The sequence below is a fragment of the Kogia breviceps genome, chromosome 15, assembly GCF_026419965.1.
Source record: "Kogia breviceps isolate mKogBre1 chromosome 15, mKogBre1 haplotype 1, whole genome shotgun sequence".
Taxonomy (NCBI): domain Eukaryota; kingdom Metazoa; phylum Chordata; class Mammalia; order Artiodactyla; family Physeteridae; genus Kogia; species Kogia breviceps.
The window spans coordinates 63342210-63363733 of NC_081324.1; the positions used below are offsets into that span (position 1 = coordinate 63342210).

Consider the following 21524-nt stretch of genomic DNA (forward strand, 5'->3'; position numbering starts at 1 on the left):
GCCTTGGGGCTGGAGCACCAGGTCAGAGCTGGGGTCACCTGTGGATTTAGGTGGATGCAAACCAACTCTGCTTCATCCCTTGCCAGCTGGGTACCTGCAGAAGTGCTGCAGCAGGTCTGAGTCTACTCTCTCTTCCCCAAACTAGGCCAAGTGGGACTGGGGACGGTGCATCCCCTCAGAGCCACACATGGGCCCCAAAAGGCTAGGCACTGGACAGACCACATCTGGCACTGCTGCAGGGCCGTGTCCACCTTCCCCAGCACCTGCTTGGTCAGAGATGGACCTGCAGGCTGGCTGACTGCCTTGTTCCGGTTTCCCAGGTGGGGCTCACCCCAGCCTGCAGACATCCCCATGGGGCTGTAACAGGTGCCCTCGGCCTGGCCCCGGGAGCAGTACTGAGCAAGGCCAACCTCTGGCACTGCTGCGCCAGTCTGCAGTGTTAGCATCTGGCCAAGGGGAACAGCTTGTGTTTGGTGCAAAGCTGAGGACACCAGGGGAAAGAAGCATCATCACAGTGGCTGAAAAGAAGCACTCAGTTCATCTCTTACCTAAATATTTAGATCTTTAATTTCTATTTTACTATCTTTTAAACATGATATTGGTATATAAGATTGTTAACAGATGATTTTAGTAAAGAAGTTGCATTTCATTCTTAAAAAGGAAGTGAAAGAACTCCGGAGTCAGAAGTGTGGGGTGAGCTGTTGGTTATGGTGACATCACTGAGGCATTGCTGCCACCTGGTGACGGCAGACCTCAAGGGCAGGCTGTGTGAGTGCACAGCCCCAGTTCTCCAACTTCTGACTTCCTGAATCAGAAGCCTGACTGGAATGCTGGGGGGTGGGGGTGGGGGTGTGACACTGTCAAGGACACCACCTGCCTGAGCTGGCCTTTACAGTCAGATACTTTCCAGATTTACTGCAGTGATTTTGCAAGGTGAGCTGGTCACACTTCGGGTGGACCCACATGCAGGGGCCAGCGCGGGCAGGCCTGGGCCTCGCAGGCCTTGAGAGTGTTGCACTGAGGACAGACGCACACATTGCAGACATGGGGCAGCTAGGAGTAGGGCCACCACACCCTTCAGAATCTGGCTTGGCCAGGCAGCTGGGGCAGGGTGGGCGGTCAAGGCTGCGCAGGGCTGCCTGGGCCCTTGTAGACAACCTTCTCCAGGCCGTCCACCACCTGCGAGTACTCAAGGTACGAGCTGAAGTGCGTGCACTCGAAGCAGCTGCTCCCATGCACGTACTCCAGGAACTCTGGTGTCCCCGGACAGATGACGTTGTCGGCCAGCAACACTGTCCCCTTCCGCAGCAGGCCACACTCCTGCAAGAACAGACAGACGGTTGGAGGAGGTGAGGGTGGGCTGACCCCAGGTTAGGCCACTCCTGCGCCAGCTCCTCACTGGCAGCGGCCACAGCAAGAAAGGGCTGTGCTGGGCAGGGGTCTCCTTGCTTCTCCTGCATCCTCAGTACAGCAGGTGCTTACTAAGCGCTAGCTGGAAGTGTGAGTGGAGGAGGTGACGGGGCCAGGATTGGGAAAGCCACAGTGGTGACTAAGGCCAGTGGGTCCCTTGGTCACCGGGTGCCAGGAACACGGGGCTCCTCCAGGTCAGAGAGATGCCTGGTGCCCAGTGTGTGGGCTGCTGTCAGTGGTCACTGGAGGTTCAATCCGGCCTGACCAGAGTGACTGTTGCAGGTCAGAGATGCGGCACACCTCCCCACCCACCCACAAGCCTGGCCCTCGGGTCCACTCTGAGGCACCCCATTTCCACCAGCGCCTGGGCCCTGGGCAGCTGGCCAGTGTTCCGGGCCTGGGCTCTGCAGAGGGAGGAACAGCTGGACCTCCCGTGTCCCTCTGCAGTCTCTCTAAGCTGGGGGAGGGAGATGCTTAGATTACATCAAAAATCAAGAGTAAATACCTCGAGAGGAAATGTTTGCCTGGGGGAGGGGGTGAAGGGATGGCCCAGTTGTTCTGTGGGAAGCTCAGAGTTTTCTTTACATGATCATTAAATAAAGAAAAAAAAGAAAGAAAGCAATCCCAAACACAGAAAGCAAAATCAAGCAAGGGCCCCAGGCATGTCTTGACAGCGGGACCACAGGGACAGACGGGCACCCCCTGGTGACTTAGGAATGCGGGGTCCACTGTGCAGCCCTCCAGTCTCCCTGGTGGTGGCTGCCTCCTTTCCAGCCCATGGGCTGAGTGGGAGGCCAAGGGCCCTCAGGCTAGAGTAGAAAACACAGCTGTGAGATCAGTGAGGCTGGGACAAACCATGAGCCAGAATTTGAACAAAGTACCTCTATTGAATCATGGAGCGTTTCTCTTAGAAAAAGAAAAGGAACTTCCCAGCAATCTTGATGAGAAAGGGCAGCCTGGGAGCAGGCGCCCCCCAGCCCTGCCCAGCCCCAGGAGGACATCTCAGGTCTGGGCAGGAAATGCCCAAGGCGAGCTGGAGCTCGTGCTGAAGGACGCAGGTGGACAAGGTGGGCTCAACAAGTCAGGTGCTAAACCCACAAGTTAATCATGGAGGAGGGATGCAAAAGCCGGGCTGCCCGGCTGGGGACAGAGCCCTGGAGAGTTCTGGCCAGAAGCCCACGTCCGAGTAAGGCTGTGTGCTGGCCTCAGGGAGGGAACAGCATTCAGAGGACCAGAGCCGGGTCCACTGTTCCCTGACCCTCCCTCCTTCTGCCCAGGGTGTGGGCTGGGCTGAGACTCCAGCCACTGTGTGGCTTCTGTCTGTCTCTGGGGGAAGCCAGCTGCCCTGCTGGGAGGACACCCAAGCAGCCTGTGGAGACGCCCGAGCAATGGGGGACCGAGGCCGCCTCAAAGCAGCTCCTGGTCTGAACGGCCACCTTCCCTGCCAGCCCCTCACCCCAACCCAGGGGGAGCAGCCAGGCCCAAGCAGAGCCCGGCTGCAGGGCTTTAGGGCGCACGTTCCCAATTCACAACTTTTCTTCTTTTGAGATAATTACCAGCTTTGAACAAGTGGCACTGAGAAAACTATTAGTTTCCTAGTTACTAAGGGCAATATTTGCTGCTTTTCTATCAATGCAGGCCCCGTAATTATCACACACCCCAAAGCTGATGAAACCTCCCCTCCCAGTGACGCAGGCCCAGCTGCTCAGTTACCCAGATGTGCTCCCTGCGGCCGCGCCCGCTCTGGCCCGAGGGCCTCCGTGCCAGCCCCCCACTGCCACCTGTCTCGGCCAGCACAGGTCCCCGTGCAGCTCCTGGTCTGGGTCCCCTGCACCGCCACCCCTCCCCACTCCACACAGCCAACAGGATCTCTCCGGAAGACAGGTCTAGCCTGCCCTCACCTGCCTGAAGCCCTCCTCCGTGCCCTGCCTGTGTGGTCAAGCTCTCCACACACAGCCCTGGCCCACTGCCCCCACCCTGCCCAGTCCCAGACCATCCTGTACCCTCACACCACCCCAGCCAGGGCTGGTTCCTTCTCACCACATCCAGGCACCAGGCCCACCACACTCATGCCAACACCACTGGTGCAAGGTCCTGCCCGGCCCCAGCTATGGCTCAAGCAGCCGTGCCCCCCATGCCCACGGTCCCCCCATGCTGGGCGATGCCAGGCCTGTGGGGGAGCTGAGGTGGGCAAGCAGGGGACTGACAACAAGGGTCAGCCCCATATGGCTGCCGGGCTGGAGGCCGTGGTGGGGCAAAGCATCCCCAGCCACTGTGTCCCCTTGACCACCCAGGAGGGACAAGGTGGTGGTCATCAATATTGAGTTCCACTCACCTGGGGGCGAGGCAGCCCCCCAGCTACCACGTGGTGCCAGAGGAGCAGCTGGCACTGAGGCTGGACAGCCTGGGGGTGGGCACGGGGGTGGGAGCACAGGGGGCGTACAGCAGGGAGCCTGAGGAGGAAGGTGGGCAGGAGACGCGTCTTTCCCTGGTCAGCACCTGCCACCCAGTCAGGAGAGCCGCGTGGTCACTAGGCTGCCTCTCTCTTGTCTCCCCGGCCCAAGCCCTTGAAGCCCTGGGTGTTCACCCCTCCCAGCCACCCTGGCACAGGCTGCCCTGCAGGGATCGCCGTTCCTCCAGTCTCCACCCCGCCCAGGGCCCCGCACTCCCCTCCACGTCCTAACCGCAGGCAGGCTGGCCCAAGCCTCCCCCGCCAGGGCCGCCCTCGGCAGGGCCCATCCCAGCCGGGCGGGCGCGAGGCTCCTGTCAACTATGAATTGGCATTTTCTATTGGCACTTATCATCTACCTCTACAAGGATTAAATCATTTGCTGCTGCTGTAGCTGCTGACTGTCAACACCCCCTGAAAGGAGTTCAGGTAGAGAGCTAAAATGAGGCACTCTGCTCTGGAAAAAACTGGCAGAACAGGTCTTCAGATAGATATTTTCAGGAGAAGATTTTATAAGCCCAATTCTTGTATTTCCTTGTATCTAGAAAAACACTAAAATCCTTCATGGTGATGACTGCTCCTCGTGACTAGCAGAAACATTTGGCAAAAAAATATGCGCTCGATCGCATGTACTCCCCCTTCACCAAAATCACATATATACTGACCTTCCCCTCTACCTCTTTGGAACAGTTTCTCGGAGCTATCGGGGGTCCTGTCTCCCAGGCTGCAGTCCTCATTTAGCCCCAAATAAAACTTAACTTGCTACTCTCACATTGTGCATGTTTTTTTAAGTCAACACTCACCTCCAGGAGGAGCGTGTCTGGCAGGTATCTGTCCTTCCAGTGATCGAGGAAGACCATGTCCACAATGTCCACGTCATATTTCTTCTTCAGCTGGGGGATGATGTCCTCGGATGCCCCAACGACAACGGTCACCTAGAACAACAGACCCCCACCCAGACCCCTGAGTGTCCAAGGGGCTTCTGGGAGAAAGGTTCCTGCTCTGCCCCTCCCTCTGGGGGCCTTGGGAGTCTCCTGCTCTGTGGACCAGGGCTGCGGGCCAGCTGGGTAAACGTGGCCTTGAGCCACCGGGGTGTGGCCCAGGCCCTTCCTGCACTCCTGGCCCCTGGAACCTGTGTCCACATCTGTCACCTGAGGAATGGTGACGCACCCTGTCCTGCAGGCCTGCGAAGTCCACCATCTGCTGGGTGATGGCGGCGTAGTCAGGGTTAATCTCGATGGTGAGTAGCCGGGCGCCGGGCAGAAGCAGGCGGGCCATTCGCACAGCCGAGTAGCCACAGTAGGCACCCAGCTCCAGCAGCACCAAGGGACGCTGCTCCTTCAACACGGCGTCCACGATCTGGCCTACGGAGGGGAGTGGGATGAGCAGGCAGGGGGTGACCCACCCCAGTCCTGGCCCATCTCCTTCCTGACTGAGAAGCAGCCCCTCCCAGTGCCCGGCCCCTCAGGCCTCTGTTTTCGCACACGCTTCTCCCTCTCTTTCCCACCATTTCTCTCTACCCCCAACTCATCCTAACCCAGAGCTGCCCTCTGTGGAAGCCCCCAGACATGACAGACGTGACAACCACTGTCCAGCCCCCACTCTGCCCCCAGGCTGCACTCAGAGCCGCCCCGGCTCCCTTGAGCTGGACACTCTCAGAAGGTCCAAGGGGGCTGGACAGTGGCTGTCCCATCTGTCCCCAGGGCCTGACTCCAGGGGGTGTAGTGCGGCACTTGCCTGTGCCCCAGGCTGGAGTCCAAAGGTCAGGAGGCAGCCCAGAGGGGGCCTGGTGCCTGTGCCTGCCAGAGTCCAAGGGTCTCCATACACCCTCAGGCCCAGCCAGGACACCCAGGGACCCACTGCCCGCCCTGTGCTGACACCTGGCTCTGCCTGACGGCCTGCGAGTGCAGGGCCCACGTGGAGACTCTGCTGTTGCCTCTGACTGGCATTGGCAAGGGGCCCCCTGAACAGCAGCACCTCCTGGGGGGGTTTATCAAATGTCTCTCCCTCCCGTGGGGACAGCGACATGGGTGTCAGGGCTCTGTACAGCCCCTGACCCTCACCTGTGCCGGCCGTACCGCCCACCTTTCTTGTCTCCCACGTTCATAGCCCACTCCTTCTGCGAGCAGTAGGCGTCGATGGTGTCCAGCACGCTCTGCGGGTCCCCGGCCACCGCGTGCTGCAGCACGTGATGCAGAATGCGCTGCTCCTTGCTGTTGCCCATGAGGAGGTTGCGGACGGGGTGCAGAACAAGCTCGTTCCAGCCAATGATGAACAGGCCCCAGAGTCGCAAGGCCTGCAGCAGCCACAGCAGCGCCAGCAGCACCAAGACAAGGGCGCCAGCTGCCAGCAACAGGGGCGGGGCCTCCAGCATCCGTGATGGGGCAATGGGCAGGGTTCTACCCGGCCTTGCAGCCTGAAGGACTCCTGGGAGCACATGGTCACCACAGTGTTAATAACTTGCCCTCTTGGCTGACTCACGCTCTCAGTCTGGGGGTGTGGCCACTGCCCCCCCAGCCACCCCCACGAGCTGATGGAGGTACAAGGTTCAAGAGGCCAGCCACATGCCTGGTGGTCAGCTCCAGGTGAGCAGAGCTACAGCCCCGCCCACCTGCAAACCACTTCCTGCTGGGGCTGCGTCCCGGGGTCCAGAGCGGGTGTGTCTGGCTTCCCCCAGCCCCATGGCTTCCCAGGCAGCCCTGACAAGGGACATAGCTGGCCTGAGGCTTGTTTACATGGCACAGAGGAAGCCGGCCTCACGCACAGCCCCCTTGGGCACTCACACTTGGGACAGTCCGGGAGCTCGTGTGGCCCTGTGAGTTTCCAGAGAAGGACACAGGGAGCCCCCAAGTCAGGCACACAGGGCACAGCCCATTGGCTCTTCCCATAGGGGACAACCACACAGGGCCAGTCTGTCCCCTCTTCCCCTTTGAGGAGGAAGGCCACCTTGCCACCCACACCACAGTGGGAGCGAGACAGGCCTCCCCCTGGCAAGCGACCCTTTGGGCAGGTAGCTGTGGTCCCAGTCAGATGAGGGGCCCGGGGCTCCTGAGACACGGCAAGGCTGAGCTGGCACAGAGCAGAGACCTTAAAATGGAAAAGGATGAAAGACAGAGGAAGGTGGGAAGCTTCCATCAGGGCTTGCGGTCGCACAGGGGTCATGCACAGGAAGGGGCCACACAGGACCCCGCTCCCCAAGAAGCTCCCATTGCGAAAGACACATGGGAAAGGGGGCAGGCCAAGGATCTTGGAGGGGAGATCCCTCAAGGGCAGCTCAGGGCTCCAAACCCCAATGCCCTGGGCCATGAGGAGGGGGCCTGGTGGGCAGAGCAGGGATGAACAGGGGAGCATGGACACCCAGACGTCTGAGTGGTCTCGGGCCACATGGCCTGTTTACACCAGGCACAGTGAGCACGTGGTCAGCAGGTCAGAGTCTGCACACACAAAGGCCCGGGTGGGGCCCACGCCCTGCTCTCCTGCTCCCAGGCCACTGACCAGACCTGCCTCCTCAGACGGCTCTGCCCCCCACACCCCTCCTCTGAGCTCAGCAGCAAAGCAGATGGAATTTGTACGGGGTTCTCCTGCCTTTAGGTAATTTAAGCAGGAACCATAACCTGAAGGTGACCAGAGTCCTGGCATGTGGGCCCCTCCCGGAGGCCGGCCTGGCCCTCAAGTGAGAGCAGAGAGGCAGCGAGACATAGCCTGGAGCATCCCCCAGTCTGGGACACCGGGGACAGCCTCCCTGGTTTCCCTGGTCCTGGCACTGCTTCAGGCTAAGGAGGCACATGCCCCATGGGGCAGGACGCACCACCACCCAGGAGGCAGGTGGGAGAATCACAGGGGAGGCGCCGTGGGTTAAGGTACAGTGCTTTCTTCCAGGGACAGGTGACAGGACTCAACAAGAAGGGGCTGAGTGGCCTGAAGTGACCAGAACTGCTCACTGTGCTCCTTTCTGGGAGCTTAGGAGTCCCTAACCACACCTGTGTTGCTTTATGTACCATGACTATCTTCACTAGCGGTGGTGAGATGTTGGGTCATTTTTATTTATTCTCTGGATTGATGACAAAAACTAATAAATGTTACACATAAATATCAAAAATAAGAAGGAATATTCCGAGGACTTCCCTGATGGCTCAGTGGTTAAGAATCTGCCTGCCAATGCAGGGGACACAGGTTCGAGCCCTGGTCTGGGAAGATTCCCACATGCCGCGGAGCAACTAAGCCCGTGCACCACAACTACTGAGCCCATGTGCCACAGCTACTGGACCCCACGTGCCTACAGCCCGTGCTCCGCAACAAGAGAAGCCACCGCAATGAGAAGCCTGCGCACCACAACGAAGAGTAGCCCCCACTTGCTGCATCTAGAGAAAGCCCCCATGCAGCAATGAAGACCCAACGCAGCCAAAAATAAATAAATAAATAATTTTTTTAAAAAAAAGAATAAAGCCACTGAAGGAAGCCACATTTGGAGGAAGCGCTTCAGGGCCATGGAGAACCCTCTGTGGGGAAACAAATAGTGGAGGGCTCCTCTTGTTTCAGGTATTCGTACCCAAGTGCCTTCTGCTCTGCCCTTCCAAAGAGCCATGGTGAGGTCACTCGTTATACCCAGCGGTGGCCCTGGGACCCTAGGATCCCAACGCCCTGCTTGGCTCTGGGCCCAGGGTGGGAGATAAAGAGCCCCAGTTACCCTGACAGGAGGACAAAGGGGCCGTTGGCCAGAAGGTAAGAGCCGATGACCAAGGGGCACCCTCAAACCCTCTGTTTCTGTGTGTACTAAACACGCCATGATGGAAAGGTTTTAAGGGGCTTGCAAAGTGCACTTTCGAAACATGGTTCCCGACCGCAGTGAGGGGAAGGGGCAAAGCTCTGTGCAGTATCCTGTGTCCTGTTCCCAGTGGCTCTCGCCTCAGGACAGGGGCAGTCCTGGGAGAGGCTGCCGCGGAGGTCTGGTTTTGCTGAGGAGGCTGGACCTTCATGAGGCCTCCACAGATGACACATTTAGCATCATGATAGCGAGAGGGAAGTTGAGGGAGTCACAGATAAATGAAAAGACATCCCATGTCCGTGGACTGGAGATTTGACATTGTCAGGATGTAAACAGTGCCCAGCGTGACCCCTAGATACAATGCCACTCTCACCAAAAAAGTCCAATAGCATTTTTGCAGAAATAGAAAAATCCATCCTAAAAGCCATATAGAATCTCAAGGGACCTACAATAGCTAAAACAATCTTGGAAAAGAACAAAGTTGGAGAACTCACACTTCCTAATTTCAAAACTTACCACAAAGCTACAGTAATTAACACACTGTGGTACAGACACATAGAATAAAGGGACAGAACTGAGAGGCTGGAAACAAATCCTCACATCTATGATCAAATGATTGTTTTACAAGGTGCCAGGACCACTCCATAGGAAATGGTTCTGGGACAACTAGAGTTCCACCTGTGAAAGAATGAACTTGGACCCTTACCTCACACCATATACAAAACTAACTCAAAATGCATCCAAAACCTAATTTTAAGAGATAAAACCATAAAACTCATAGAAGAAAATGTAGGAGTAAATGTTCATGACCTTGAATTTGGCAAAGGATTCTTCGATATGACACCAAAACCATAGGCAACAAAAGAAAAAGATAGAATTTCATTAAAATTAAAAACGTTGTGCATCAAAGGACACTATCTAGAGAGCAAAGGACAACCCAGGGGATGGGAGAAAATATTTGCAAACCACATATCTGATGAGGGTTTAAAATCCTGAATATATATAAGAATTCCTGCAACTCAAAGACAACAACCCAGTTAGAAAATGGGCAAAGGACATGAATAGACATTTCTCTAAAGAAGATACACCAACAACCAATAAGCACACAAAAAGGTGCCCAACATCACTAGTCACTAAGGAAATGTAGATCAAAGCCACAAGGTACGACTTCACACCAATTAGGATGACTTCCCCCAAAAAAGGGAACATAACGAGTGTTGGCGGGGATGTGGAGAAATCAGAAACTCGTGCACGGCTGATGGGAATGTAAGACGGAGCAGCTGCTGTGGAAAAATGCTGGTGGTTCCTCCAAATGTTAAATATAGAGTCACCACATGACCCAGCAATTCCACTTCTGGAAGTGGACCCAAGAGAACTAGGAGCAGGGACTTGAACCTACACTGGTCCACCCACGTTCTGAGCAGTGTGAGTCACAGCAGCCAAGGGACGAACTAATGTAAACGGACGAATGGACAAAGTGTGGTCTATCTGCACACTGGGGCATCACTTGGCTAATAAGATGAATGCAGCCCTCATTCACATCCCACAAGGAAGGAAGTGCTGACACCCTGCTCATCACAGATGGACCTAGAGGACATTATGCTCAGTGATATAAGCCAGACACAAGAGGATAAATACTGAAGGTTTCCACTCATATGAAATTCCTACAAGAAGCAAATCCACAGAGACAGAAAGCAGCAGAAGTTGCCAGGGGCTGGGGAGGAGGAGGGTAATTACTGCTGAACGGGGACAGAGCTTCTGCCTGGGATGATGAGGAAGTGCTGAAAATAGTGGCAATGGTTACACAACTATGTGAATGCACTTAATACCACCGAACTGTACGCTTAGAAATGGTTAAAATTGTAAATTTTAACTTATGTTTTACTACAGTAAAAACAGTGGAAAACCAAGAAAACAAGCCACCCTGTTTCTGGTCCTCCCTATTCCAAAAAGAAAAAGGGACACACCACTCCCCACTAGGAAGCAGGATCCATAAAAACCAGCCCAGCTCCTGGTCTCTCTGTCTTCTGGCCGCCTGCCCCGAGACTGGGTGCCTGGGGGAAGCCTGCTGCCCGCCCCACAGTGCACACTCACCCCCTTCTGGGAGGAGGGGAAGGTCTTCTTGTCCTGAGCTTCCTCCAACACCTCCAGTGTATGTACATACCCTGCATCCATCTCCCCAGAGACAGCACGTGGACCTGCTGCCCTCTCTCCCAAAACCACCACAGCAACAGCCCACCCCACAAACCTTCCTTATTATAAGCCCGTTATTTTTATGGCTGCGCTGGGTCTTTGTTGCTGCTCACGGGCTTTCTCTAGTTGCGGTGAGTGGAGGCTACTCTTTGTTGTGGTGTGCAGGCTTCTCATTGGGTGGTTTCTCTTGTTGCGGAGCCTGGGCTCTAGGCGCACGGGCTTCAGTAGTTGTGGCTCGCAGGCTCTACAGCGCAGGCTCAGTAGTTATATGGCGCACGGGCTTAGCTGCTCCATGGCATGTGGGATCTTCCCAGACCAGGGCTCGAACCCGTGTCCCCTGCATTGGCAGGCAGTTTCTTAACCACTGTGCCACCAGGGAAGTCCCAAGCCCATTCTTAAGTGTTCTCCCTGCAACCCCCAAACCACGCCCTCCCTCATCTCCTATCACCACTTATCCTCCTGGAGATAGTCCCCCCAAGGACCCAATGCAGACGCTGTCCAGGGCCCTCACTCCCCTCAGACCCAGGTGGGAACTGATAATCGGGGCACGGACACCCAGAGCCATGGGATCTTCAGTCCCGGGGTTCCGAGGCTTGTCTGAAAGGTCCATCAAGACACTGGGAATGCCTCTGGACCCTCTGCAAAGAGCTGAATGTGCTGTGGTGCCCGGGTGGCCCTCCCCCTATTTGGAGAGCAGCGGACACCTGGGCCTCAGCCACACTCATGGGGAAGCCGGGGGAGGGCCATATGGCACTTGTGTGGGGGCTCCAGGAGCCACACAAGGCTGGCCAGCCTCCTGGAGAAAGGGCTTGAGGGGCACAGCGTCCCCAGAGGGCAGGCCTCAGAGCACAGGCAAAAGTGTGTGGGTTGGCCAGGGTCCTTGTGAAGGGGGTCCAGGGGCTGGCTGCCCGAGCTGGGGGTCTGCCGGGGACACGCAAAGCTGTGCACTCAGGCACTGCCCATGTGCACCCCGTGGGATGCAGAGGCCCAGGGCCCACAGGCTCATCTCCCTTCCCTGTGATTCTGGCTCCAGACACGTCCGCAGACCACAGTGAGGACAAGTGCTGCCCCTGAAGCAGGGGGCAGGGGAAGGCCAGGGCACCTCCTGGGCTGGAGTCCCTCCTGGCCCTTGGGGGCCACTCTGCTCCTCCCTCGGGACTCCCTGCAGCCCCGCTGACGGAGCAGCACTCGGGCTGCCTCTGCCCACTTCCTCCTGGTCGGCACAGCATCCTTGCTAAGGATAAGGTGGTCTTGAGTGGCTCCCCTTCCCACTCCCTCCTCCCCCAGCTCCTGCCTCCTCTGCCCTCTGTCCCTTCCCGGCCTTTCCCCTCCCCCCAGCCCCTAAAATCCCATAGCCCCTGAAACCTTGGGCCCTGCCCCACTGGGGGCTCTCATGGGATTCAGGGACCCCCCGAAAGCAACCACTTGACGCTGAAAAGGAAAAAAAAGTGAATTGGAAACATTTAGTCTACACCTCCCTAAGATTATATATCAGGGAAGAAAAAAATCTTAAAGGTGTCCCCACAGATGCTGGTGGGAAGCTTTAAGGCCTCATATGGAACAGGTAATTAGGCTGCCCCACCTGCCACAACATGATTCGGATAAAAATATAAAACGAAGCAAAGACAAGGTCCAACTCTTATATAAACTAGTGAGTTTTACATAATTGTATTTATGCCTGACGCATAGCTAAATTTTTTTTTAAAGAAAACCATCTCTGTTTGCATCTGTCTGTATGTTTATGTAAGATTATATGTTTTTATATATATATATGATATTTCCCTACCTCCAGATGGTATTACCAAACCAGGTTATAAAATTCCTTAAAGGAGTTCTATCCTAATTGGCTTCGAGAGGAACAAGCACTTACATAAATTAATCTTCCTAAAACTCCCGAAATATAAGAACCAACTCAACTGTTTTTCAAGTTCCTGTAATTTGGTAAATCTTTGCTAAATAAAACTAGTTTAATATTGTTCATTTCATAAAACAGGTGTATCTTTAGAGTTGTCAACATTAAACATAGTGCAAATATACATTTTTATTCTACTTGGTTTACTAGTCAAATAGCTAATATTTTATCCACTAGACATTTACAATTTTACACGTAAGTTTGATTTTAATCAAATCTAGTCACTATTCTGACAAACTTTAGTTCAATAATAATTGTGTTTTATAATGTGTCTGCCTAAAAACAGTTTACAAAATCTTTTTGGTAACTTGCAACCTTAGAATTATGCCAAGTTAGGTTAAATAACAGATATTCATTGAATATCTAAATAATTTCTAAATAAGATAAAGTGCTGAGGATTTCCCTGGTGGCGCAGTGGTTAAGAATCCGCCTGCCAATGCAGGGAACACGGGTTCGAGCCCTGGTCCAGGAAGTTCCCACATGCCGCGCAGTGACTAAGCCTGTGCACCACAACTACTGAAGCCCGCGCGCCTAGCGCCTTTGCTCAGCAACAAGGGAAGCCACCGCAATGAGAAGCCCGCGCACCGCAACGAAGAGTTGCCCCCACTCGCCACAACTAGAGAAAGCCTGCGCACAGCAACAAAGATCCAACTCAGCCAAAAATAATTAATCAATTAATTAATTTAAAAAGATAAAGTGCTGAAACATTCATGATTAGGCATAAGTTTAAGTTTATATACTTTTGGCTTCTCATGTTTATATGATACAAAGAAGCTAAAGACATTTGGGTGTGTTAATAAACATATTCTTGCCACAGTCAAACAATCTGTACTCTCAAAAGCATCTACCTTACAGATTACGAGATGTTATATTCATAAAATTGCTAATCTGCTACAGAATACTGGGATATGACAGACAATTTGCAATTGCCTACTTCCTAGTTTTCTCTGTAAAATAAAGGTTGCTAATGGTTAAAAATTATAATCAATGTGTGAGAATAAAACTACTAGATACAAAGCAAAGGGAAACAACTTGGTACACAAAGTTGGAAAATAGGATGTGTTCTTATGTGAAAAGTATGCAGAGAATGTAGGATGTGTTTTTGTTAGGGGAGGAGAGTCATTTTGTCCTCAAGTAAAATAAAAAAGAGGGAAACAAACCTGAATGGACACAGAAAGTGGTGGAAGGTTTGTGGAAAAGGAATTTTGTGTTGTGAGGTTACAGCTGGTTAAGGTTAAATGGATTTGTATACAAAGTTTTCTTAAATGAGCTTTACCATCAATAGCATACTGATACAAAACTAGAACTTGGCTTCCTCTCTGTTAAAATGAGATTTCTTGGATTATTGGTCTGCTTTGTGTGTGTGTGTGTGTGTGTGTGTGTATGGTACACGGGCCTCTCACTGTTGTGGCCTCTCCCGTTGCGGAGCACAGGCTCCGGACGCGCAGGCTCAGCGGCCGCAGCTCATGAGCCCAGCCGCTCCGCGGCATGTGGGATTTTCCTTGACTGGGGCACGAACCCGTGTTCCTTGCATTGGCAGGCGGATTCTCAACCACTGCGCCACCAGGGAAGCCCTGGTTTGCTTTTAATAAGAGATTGTAAAAGGTTTCTATCTTTTGAATAATCTTCCTAGGAAACAAAGCTGTGTCTTAAAATAATTCCCTGTACCCCTCGTCGCCATTCGGGAGATCTGAGTGTGCCCCCTGGTCAAAAGCCTAGGTCTGCAGTCCTGTTTCCTCCTGTTCCTACTTCTGAGCTCCCGTATTGTCACTTGGTTAAGGAGATAACTGAGTCTTGTTCTGCAGTGAGCTGGGATCCTATTTAATCAAGTGTTCAAACCTTCTGACACTTTGGACAACTCTGTCTTCCCAAAATCAATCCTAAATGAAGTCTGGATCTCAAAATGGCTTTGGGATTTCCCAAAGGGTCCTTGGAAAATCTCAGTGGCTTGTACTTTTACCTTGTAAAAGAAGAGATGTTAAAAATAATTAGGTCTGTCTGTTATGGTATACTGCATGGGAAGCACTGTCAAATAAGAAGAGAATCTTAACTTTCCGTAAGTTATATTTGTACAGGTAAACGCTATTAATATAAATATTTTAGAAATTTTGCTTGCTTTCCATATGTTCTGGTATAATGTTATCACTCATAATTATAGTTAATATTTAAAATGGTGTGTATGTTACAGAAACACCCAAATTTCCTTGTCAATTGTGTTTTTGTGATGACCTCTCATCAGTTTCTTTTTTTAATTTTTATTTTTGGCTGCATTGGGTCTTTGTTGCTGTGCACGAGCTTTCTCTGGTTGCGACGAGTGAGGGCTACTCTTCGCTGCAGTGCGTGGGCTTCTCATTGCAGTGGCTTCTCTTGTTGCGGAGCATGGGCTCAAGGCACGCAGGCTTTAGTAGTTGTGGCACGCGGGCTCAGTAGTTGTGGCACGCAAGCTCTAGAACGCAGGCTCAGTAGTTGTGGCGCACGGGCTTAGTTGCTCCATGGCATGTAAGATTTTCCCGGACCAGGGCTCGAACCCATGTCCCCTGCACTGGCAGCCAGATTCTTACTGCACCACCAGGGAAGTCCCTCTCATCAATTCTTTAACCACAGCCATTTGAAGTCTTTTGTCAGCTGCAGGTAACTCTGTTTCACTCTGATGCTTCTCCAAAGCATTTGTAATCAGCTACAGGCCAGGGGGCTTCATCCTCAACAGAAAGGGCCTGTCTCAGAGACCTGCAGAAGGACTGGGCAGGGACCTCGGGCAGCGCCATCCCTCTGGACTAAGGATCAGAACCCAGAACCCAGAACTCTAGTGGAGAAACCCACGGGCCCAGGAACTGCTCTCCTAAGATCAAGCAGAACAAAAATTAACTACATGACACAGTGTTCATTGCAGCTGTATTTACAATAGCCAGGACATGGAAGCAACCTAAGTGCCATCGACAGATGAATGGATAAAGATGTGGCACATATACAATGGAATATTACTCAGCCATAAAAAGAAACGAAATTGAGAGCTTCCCTGGTGGCGCAGTGGTTGAGAATCCGCCTGCCGATGCAGGGGACACGGGTTCGTGCCCCGGTCTGGGAAGATCCCACATGCCGCGGAGCGGCTGGGCCCGTGAGCCATGGCTGCTGAGCCTGAGCGTCCGGAGCCTGTGCTCCGCAACGGGAGAGGCCACAACAGTGAGGCCCGCATACCACAAAAAAAAGAAACGAAATTGAGTTATTTGTAGTGAGGTGGATGGACCTAGAGTCTGTCATACAGAGTGAAGTCAGAAAAACAAATACCATATGCTAACACATATATAGGGAATCTAAAAAAAAAAATTGGTTCTGAAGAACCTAGGGGCAGGACAGGAATAAAGATGCAGACGGAGAGAATGGACTTGAGGATGGTGGGAAGGGTAAGCTGGGATGAAGTGAGAATGGCAGGGACATATATACACTACCAAATGTAAAATAGATAGCTAGTGGGAAGCAGCCGCATGGCACAGGGAGATCAGCTTGGTGCTCTGTGACCATCTAGAGGGATGGGATAGGGAGGGTGGGAGGGAAATGCAAGAGGGAGGAGATATGGGGATATATGTATATGTATAGCTGATTCACTTTGTTACAAAGCAGAAATTAACACACCATTGTGAAGCAGTTATACTCCAATAAAGATGTTAAAAAAAAACCACAAAACTACATGAGACTAAGTAAACTGACAAAGCATGATTATAATTTTTATGGCTTCTGTTTAGAGTACTGTTGGCTCTTTTCTTTTTTAAGAGTTATTTATTTTTTAAATTATTATTTATTTGGTTGTGACGGGTCCTAGTTGTGGCAGGCCAGCTCCTTAGTTGCAGCTCGAGGGATCCTTAGTTGCGGCTCACTGGCTCCTTAGTTGTGGCATGAGAACTCTAAGTTGTGGCATGAGAACTCTAAGTTGCAGCATACATGTGGGATCTAGTTCCCTGACCAGGGATCGAACGCGGGCCCCCTGCATTGGGAGTGCTGAGTCTTATTCACTGCACCACCAGGGAAGTCCCTTGTTGGCTCTTTAATGTCCCATTTTCTGGATATTAGAGAGAAAAATAAAACTTTCCCTTTTCTCTTAAGCTGTCTATGACTCATAACAATCTAGTAAGTTACACTTCTGTAAACAAAATTGAAGCATTTATGTTTTTCTCTGCACCTGATCCCTCCAAAAATCATTAACTATTATTGAGTATCCTTATTTTCATGGCAATATAGTTATTTGCATAGGTTTAATAAGACTCTGTCTTCTTTGTGATAGGACATAACTGAAAATGTTGGTTTTATTACCAAGGAATGTCATGTTTGAAAATGACGCATGGATTCAGCTATGACTGATGGTTCTAAGGAACTGCAGTCACTTTATGAAACCAAGGCTTAAAAAGCCCTTTGGAAAACCCAGCCTGGTGCTGGGCATCCAGGGTCCCCAGTCTCCCAGGGAGCGAGGAAGGTTGCCTCCTACAGGCCTAGGAACCCTGGGATATTGGAAGAACATTGAGCAGACAGGAGTTCACTCGAGTCTACAGGTGAATTCTGCTGGCACTTTCTTGACTTCCTAGCCTTGGAAGCTTCTAAATGTACAATCTGAGATTCCTTGTAAAAAATTCCACGAGGCAAACTTTAAAAGGGCTGTGTGTCAACCATTATTCTTGCTGCACTGACATAAAGAATCAGCCCAAATCTAGTGAGACCAGAGCTATTTTGTAAACAAGAATAATCTTACTTTATCTTTGATCAAAAATGGAAGTAACTACAGAGAGAAATTTTCTCTCAGTGGAGAAAATAATACACCTTGTGGGTCATCAGAGTCCAGTCCTATCTGTTGCCTTTGAGGTTTTATTATCTGCCTGTTCGCTGGACTGCACTGCCGACTTACACATTTGTTAGCATTCAGCAGATCCCCAGGCCTTTCCATTTCCTTCAATATCTTGTACATCTCTCCAAATATCAATTTTTCCCATTTTCCTCCCTCCCTCCTGGCGTGACTGCCCAGACCCATCCTGGGACTCAGGTGTCGTGTAGTTGCCCTCTTCCTCCAGGGTCTGAAAAAGCCCTGGAAGCTGAAGGCAGGTAAGGTGGCAGGAACTTGAGAACCGGTCACCACTGCCCATCACATGTGGGCCACTGCGTGAGCCCACCAGGATGCCCACGTCTCCCGGGCTCTGCTCCGGACAGAAGTAGCCTTGCCTGCGACTCTGAGGTCTCCACGTCATCACAAACATTCACAGGCAAAAATCATTCACAGGGAAATCTAGTGGACTGCCACCGTGGCCTCACTCCACCACCTAGAGACCTGAGAGCTCAACGTCTAAAATTTTCTCAACTGGCCGGCCTCAGGACTCAAAACCCGGGTTTACTGTTGGCTCTGACCATTCACTAAGGAGGCGCTCGCTGACAGAACCCAGCCAGGCCCCTCTGAGTCCTCTTCTCCAAGAGGCCTCCTGTAAAGACTGGAACAAACACTGACTGCGTTTCACAGCTAGAGGCCACTTCCCTACAATGCCCTGGCCCCGCACGGTGCCCGCCTGACAAGCTCATCACTTCTAGCAACACCGCCCAGCTTCTGCAGGAGGGCAGGAGTCCAAGTCCAGTTGGCAAACTCAGGTGGGAGTCACATGGACCCACGCCTCTTCGCACTTTTTGTATTTTCCAGCCCCTGAGTCTCGAGCCCCGATGCCCCCCCCACACACACTTAAAAGGCCCAGTTGCCTCTGAGCAAGTCTGGAGGGTGCTGGGGTCTTTCCCCAACTGTGCAGTTACCAATGTCCTCTATGTTTATCTGACCCACTCTCCTGGCAAGCCCCTCGGACCCCTCCAGTAGTGGAGGCAGCAGTGTGCAGGAATCCCACTGTTCAAAACTCAAAGGCTGGTCTGGGGCAGGTCAGGGCCCAGGCTACCCCTTCCTGGTAGGGCCACCATTTCCACAAAAGGAAAGGACCCAGGGCATCCCGGGGCCTGTGAGAGCTACCAGTTGGCTGGGCCCCTAGCCCAGGCCCCCACGGGTCTCCCTCTCCGAGGACCCAAGGACAGTCAGACCCTGACTCTGCAACCCATTCCCATAGCCAAGCCCTCCCAGAAACCACCATGCCTGGGGTCAGGGTCTTCAAGCCCTGTGGTGGCCTCTGTGCCCAAGTGGACTTTCTCTCTGCAGCACGACTCCCCCTCCCTCCACCAGCCTAGTGCCACCGCCCCCCACTCATGTCAGGAGACCCCCCCCACCCCATCTCCAGAGAGCCCCCCCCGCCACTTAAGGTCTAGAGACTCCACCTCATGTCCGGAGACCCACTTCAGATCCGGGGACCTCGCCATCCTAGGTCCTGGGACCTCACCCCAGGTTGAAGCCCCCCTCCATGTCCGGAGACCCCGCCCCAAATACGTGGACCCGCCCCCCCACTTAGGGTCCGGAGACCCCCGCCCCAGATACGTGGACCCGCCCCTTCATTTAGGGTCTGGAGACCCCCACCTCACCTCCGCCACCCCATGTCTAGGGACGTCCCCCGCCAAGGTCGGAGCCCCCGCCCCAGGGGGATCCCTCCACACGGATCCGCCCCCTATTCGAGGCTCCTCGCCCCGGGTCGGAGCCCCTCTCCCCGTCCGGACCCCGTCGGGTGGGGCACTGGCCGCGCGCACCAACCTCTCGCGTCTCCGTCGGTCGTCGGCGCAGGCAGCGCGGCGGGCAGCCCGACCCTGCGGAGGCCCCAGGCGGCGGCGATGGCGGCGCTGCGGAGACCTGCCGGGCGCTTCCGGTGGCGCGTGCGGGCCGTGCCGGGCGGAGCGCGGGGCGCGGCAGGTCTGCGGGGCGCGGGCTGGCGGGCGCGGGATCGGGGTACGCGCGGGGAGGCGGGGCGGGGGCCGTAGGGGTCCGCGCCGGCTCCCTTTTCCCGCGGGGAACAGAGTGGGGAGAGTGGCCGCCTCTCGATCCCCCGGCCCAGCGTTACCTGTGGTCCCGACCGTGGTGACGGTGGTTCATCTCCCGAGGTCACCAGGTTTCGCGCCCTGCGCACCCCACTGGCCAGGCCTCCCACCTCCTCCCCAAGGCCCCTTGAGCGCCCACAGCAGGTGCTCAATAGATGCACGTGCAGGGAATCAAGGAGGGGACGCTGAGTCCGGCGGTCTGCGCTCTGTGGGTGCCATGGGGGAGCGGAGCACACTCAGCTGGTCCTCCTGGAGCCATGAAGGGTCATGGACCAAACCAGACAGCAATTCGATGACCGCGAGCGCTGGGCCTGCTAGGGTAACACCGGCTGGGCACACAGGGCGGGGGTGGGGTGGGGTGGTGGTTCCTGGTTGGGGGGCTCCCCCAGAGCTGGCCACAGTGCCACCATATCTGCCACTGTAGTGTGGCCGGTCTCACGCATGACAACATGCTCCCCACCACATCCCTGCAGGGACCATTCCCCAGACCCTATCCCTGGACTGCCCCACAGGGAGTGAGTGCTGAGGTGCTGGAGCAGGGACGGGGGAGGGCTCCTTCACAGATAGGGTGCTGTGGGAGGCAGATTGGCGGCCCTGGCCAGCTGTGTGCCACCCTGGCCTTGGAGAACAGGGCTAGGTAACCCTGCGGAGTCTGGGGAGGCAGTCACCAGCTCCTGAGGTGGGGACGGAGGGCTGCTCTCGGTGGCTTTGATGGCCCCTGGGCCCCCCTTGCTGCACGTGTCAGGTGGGACCTTCACGATTAAAGCCCTCAGCCCTCATGCTGCAGCTTCTATGACAGCCCAGGCCATACAGGCTGGCAGGAGGCCATGCACCCAGAGTTCTGCCCCCATGCTTAAGGGCAGAAGGGGGACCCCCTGGGCCAGGGTGAGGAGGAGCCAATAGGGCCTGGGGACGGTGCCAACACCTAGTCAGCAGGGTCTGATTTTGAGCCTCAGCCTCCACTTCAGCCCCGGAGCTCCTGATAGGAACATGCCTGCCCCATTCAGGCAGGGGTGGTGGCAGACGTGATCCCTGAACAGGAGCCAGAGTGACCATGATGCCGGTGTCAACTGTCCCCTAACCCCTGCTGCCAGGAGAGAGCGTGCAGGGGGGACAGCTGTGCAGATGCTCCCCCAGGTGGCTCCCGAGGTGGCCAGCGGCCTGTGGGTCCACGGGGGCCTCCACCTCCCCAGAACACTGTTCCCGAGGCCTCGCCGTCTGGCGGGGCTCCACTCTTTTCAGGCCCCGTACCAGCCGCTGTGTTCAGGGAGGAGCAGAAAATCAGAAGAGGGTGGGCTCAGGACACAGGGGCAGACACACCTTCCCGGCTGAGCCCCTGCATGCGGGGAAGGGAGCCAGGCTATGAGGTGCCCCAGGGTGCCCCATAGAGTGCACGGGTGCATCCCCAGCTGACACCCTAAGGGCAGCACCCGCCCTGCCCGTCTTGGGGTCCTTCAGGATCCTTCCTCCTCCACAGGCTACCCAGACCCCCCAGGTGTTTAAAGGCAGATTTCCTGCAGTGGAGCCTACAAAGGCCCCACAGAGGCCTCTGCCAAGTGCTTATCAGACAGAGAGGGCTGCTGGGCGTGCACGTGGGGAGAGCCCACCGCCAAAGATAAGCCCACAATCCACGCGGCCAGCTGCTCGCTGCTCGCGCTGCCCTCTGCCTGATAGAGTAGGGCTGCAGGGTGACACAGCCGAGACCCTGTAGCGGCAGCAGGAGGGATGGGCATCTGCCATGGAAGGTAGGGACATTCTCCTGGTCAGAGCCTCCCTGAGCAGCGGAGATGAGAGAGCAACTGGATGCAGCCCCTAGCTGCCTCGACCTCCCTGCCTCCCTCCCCACGTCCTGATGATCTTCTGTT

General features: G+C 54.4%; 2 protein-coding genes across 8 annotated transcripts in view; one reads left to right on the top strand and one right to left on the bottom strand.

The window, feature by feature from the left end:
- Positions 1-542: 542 nt before the first annotated feature.
- Positions 543-19705, bottom strand: COMT (catechol-O-methyltransferase). 5 transcript variants are annotated; one of them, XM_067015087.1, is made up of 5 exons: positions 19683-19705; positions 5945-6286; positions 5030-5223; positions 4663-4794; positions 543-1320 (listed from the first exon to the last, which is right to left on the bottom strand). In XM_067015087.1, exons 2-5 carry the CDS (start codon positions 6231-6233, stop codon positions 1120-1122), a joined length of 816 nt encoding a protein of 271 aa, XP_066871188.1. In that variant the 5' UTR covers positions 6234-6286; positions 19683-19705; the 3' UTR covers positions 543-1119. The 5 variants fall into 5 exon arrangements, with proteins under 5 accessions (XP_066871188.1, XP_058897195.1, XP_066871187.1 ...); XM_059041212.2 differs by lacking the exon at positions 19683-19705 and adding an exon at positions 19379-19666; XM_067015086.1 differs by lacking the exon at positions 19683-19705 and adding an exon at positions 19379-19476 and having other exon boundaries at positions 5945-6946.
- The window catches only part of TXNRD2 (thioredoxin reductase 2), a 34659-nt gene continuing 32562 nt past the window's right edge, over positions 19428-21524 (top strand). For 2 of the 3 annotated variants that reach the window (XM_059041166.2, XM_067015066.1), the window contains exon 1: positions 19428-19534. In XM_059041166.2, the coding sequence (XP_058897149.1) occupies positions 19456-19534 (79 nt within the window). In that variant the 5' untranslated portion in view covers positions 19428-19455. Of the gene's footprint in view, positions 19535-19826; positions 19979-21524 lie in introns of those variants that run through there. The other variant, XM_067015065.1, reaches the window with a different exon arrangement.

What these genes read in the sequence shown, in the direction of transcription:
- COMT (XM_067015087.1), bottom strand. Translation starts at nt 6,233, where the DNA reads ATGCTGGAGGCCCCGCCCCTGTTGCTGGCAGCTGGCGCCCTTGTCTTG. An exon ending in TCGCAGGCCTGCAGGACAGG is followed by an intron (nt 4,795 to 5,029) that starts GTGCGTCACCAT and finishes CTGTTGTTCTAG; the next exon opens with GTGACCGTTGTCGTTGGGGC. An exon ending in CAGACACGCTCCTCCTGGAG is followed by an intron (nt 1,321 to 4,662) that starts GTGAGTGTTGAC and finishes CTGTTCTTGCAG; the next exon opens with GAGTGTGGCCTGCTGCGGAA.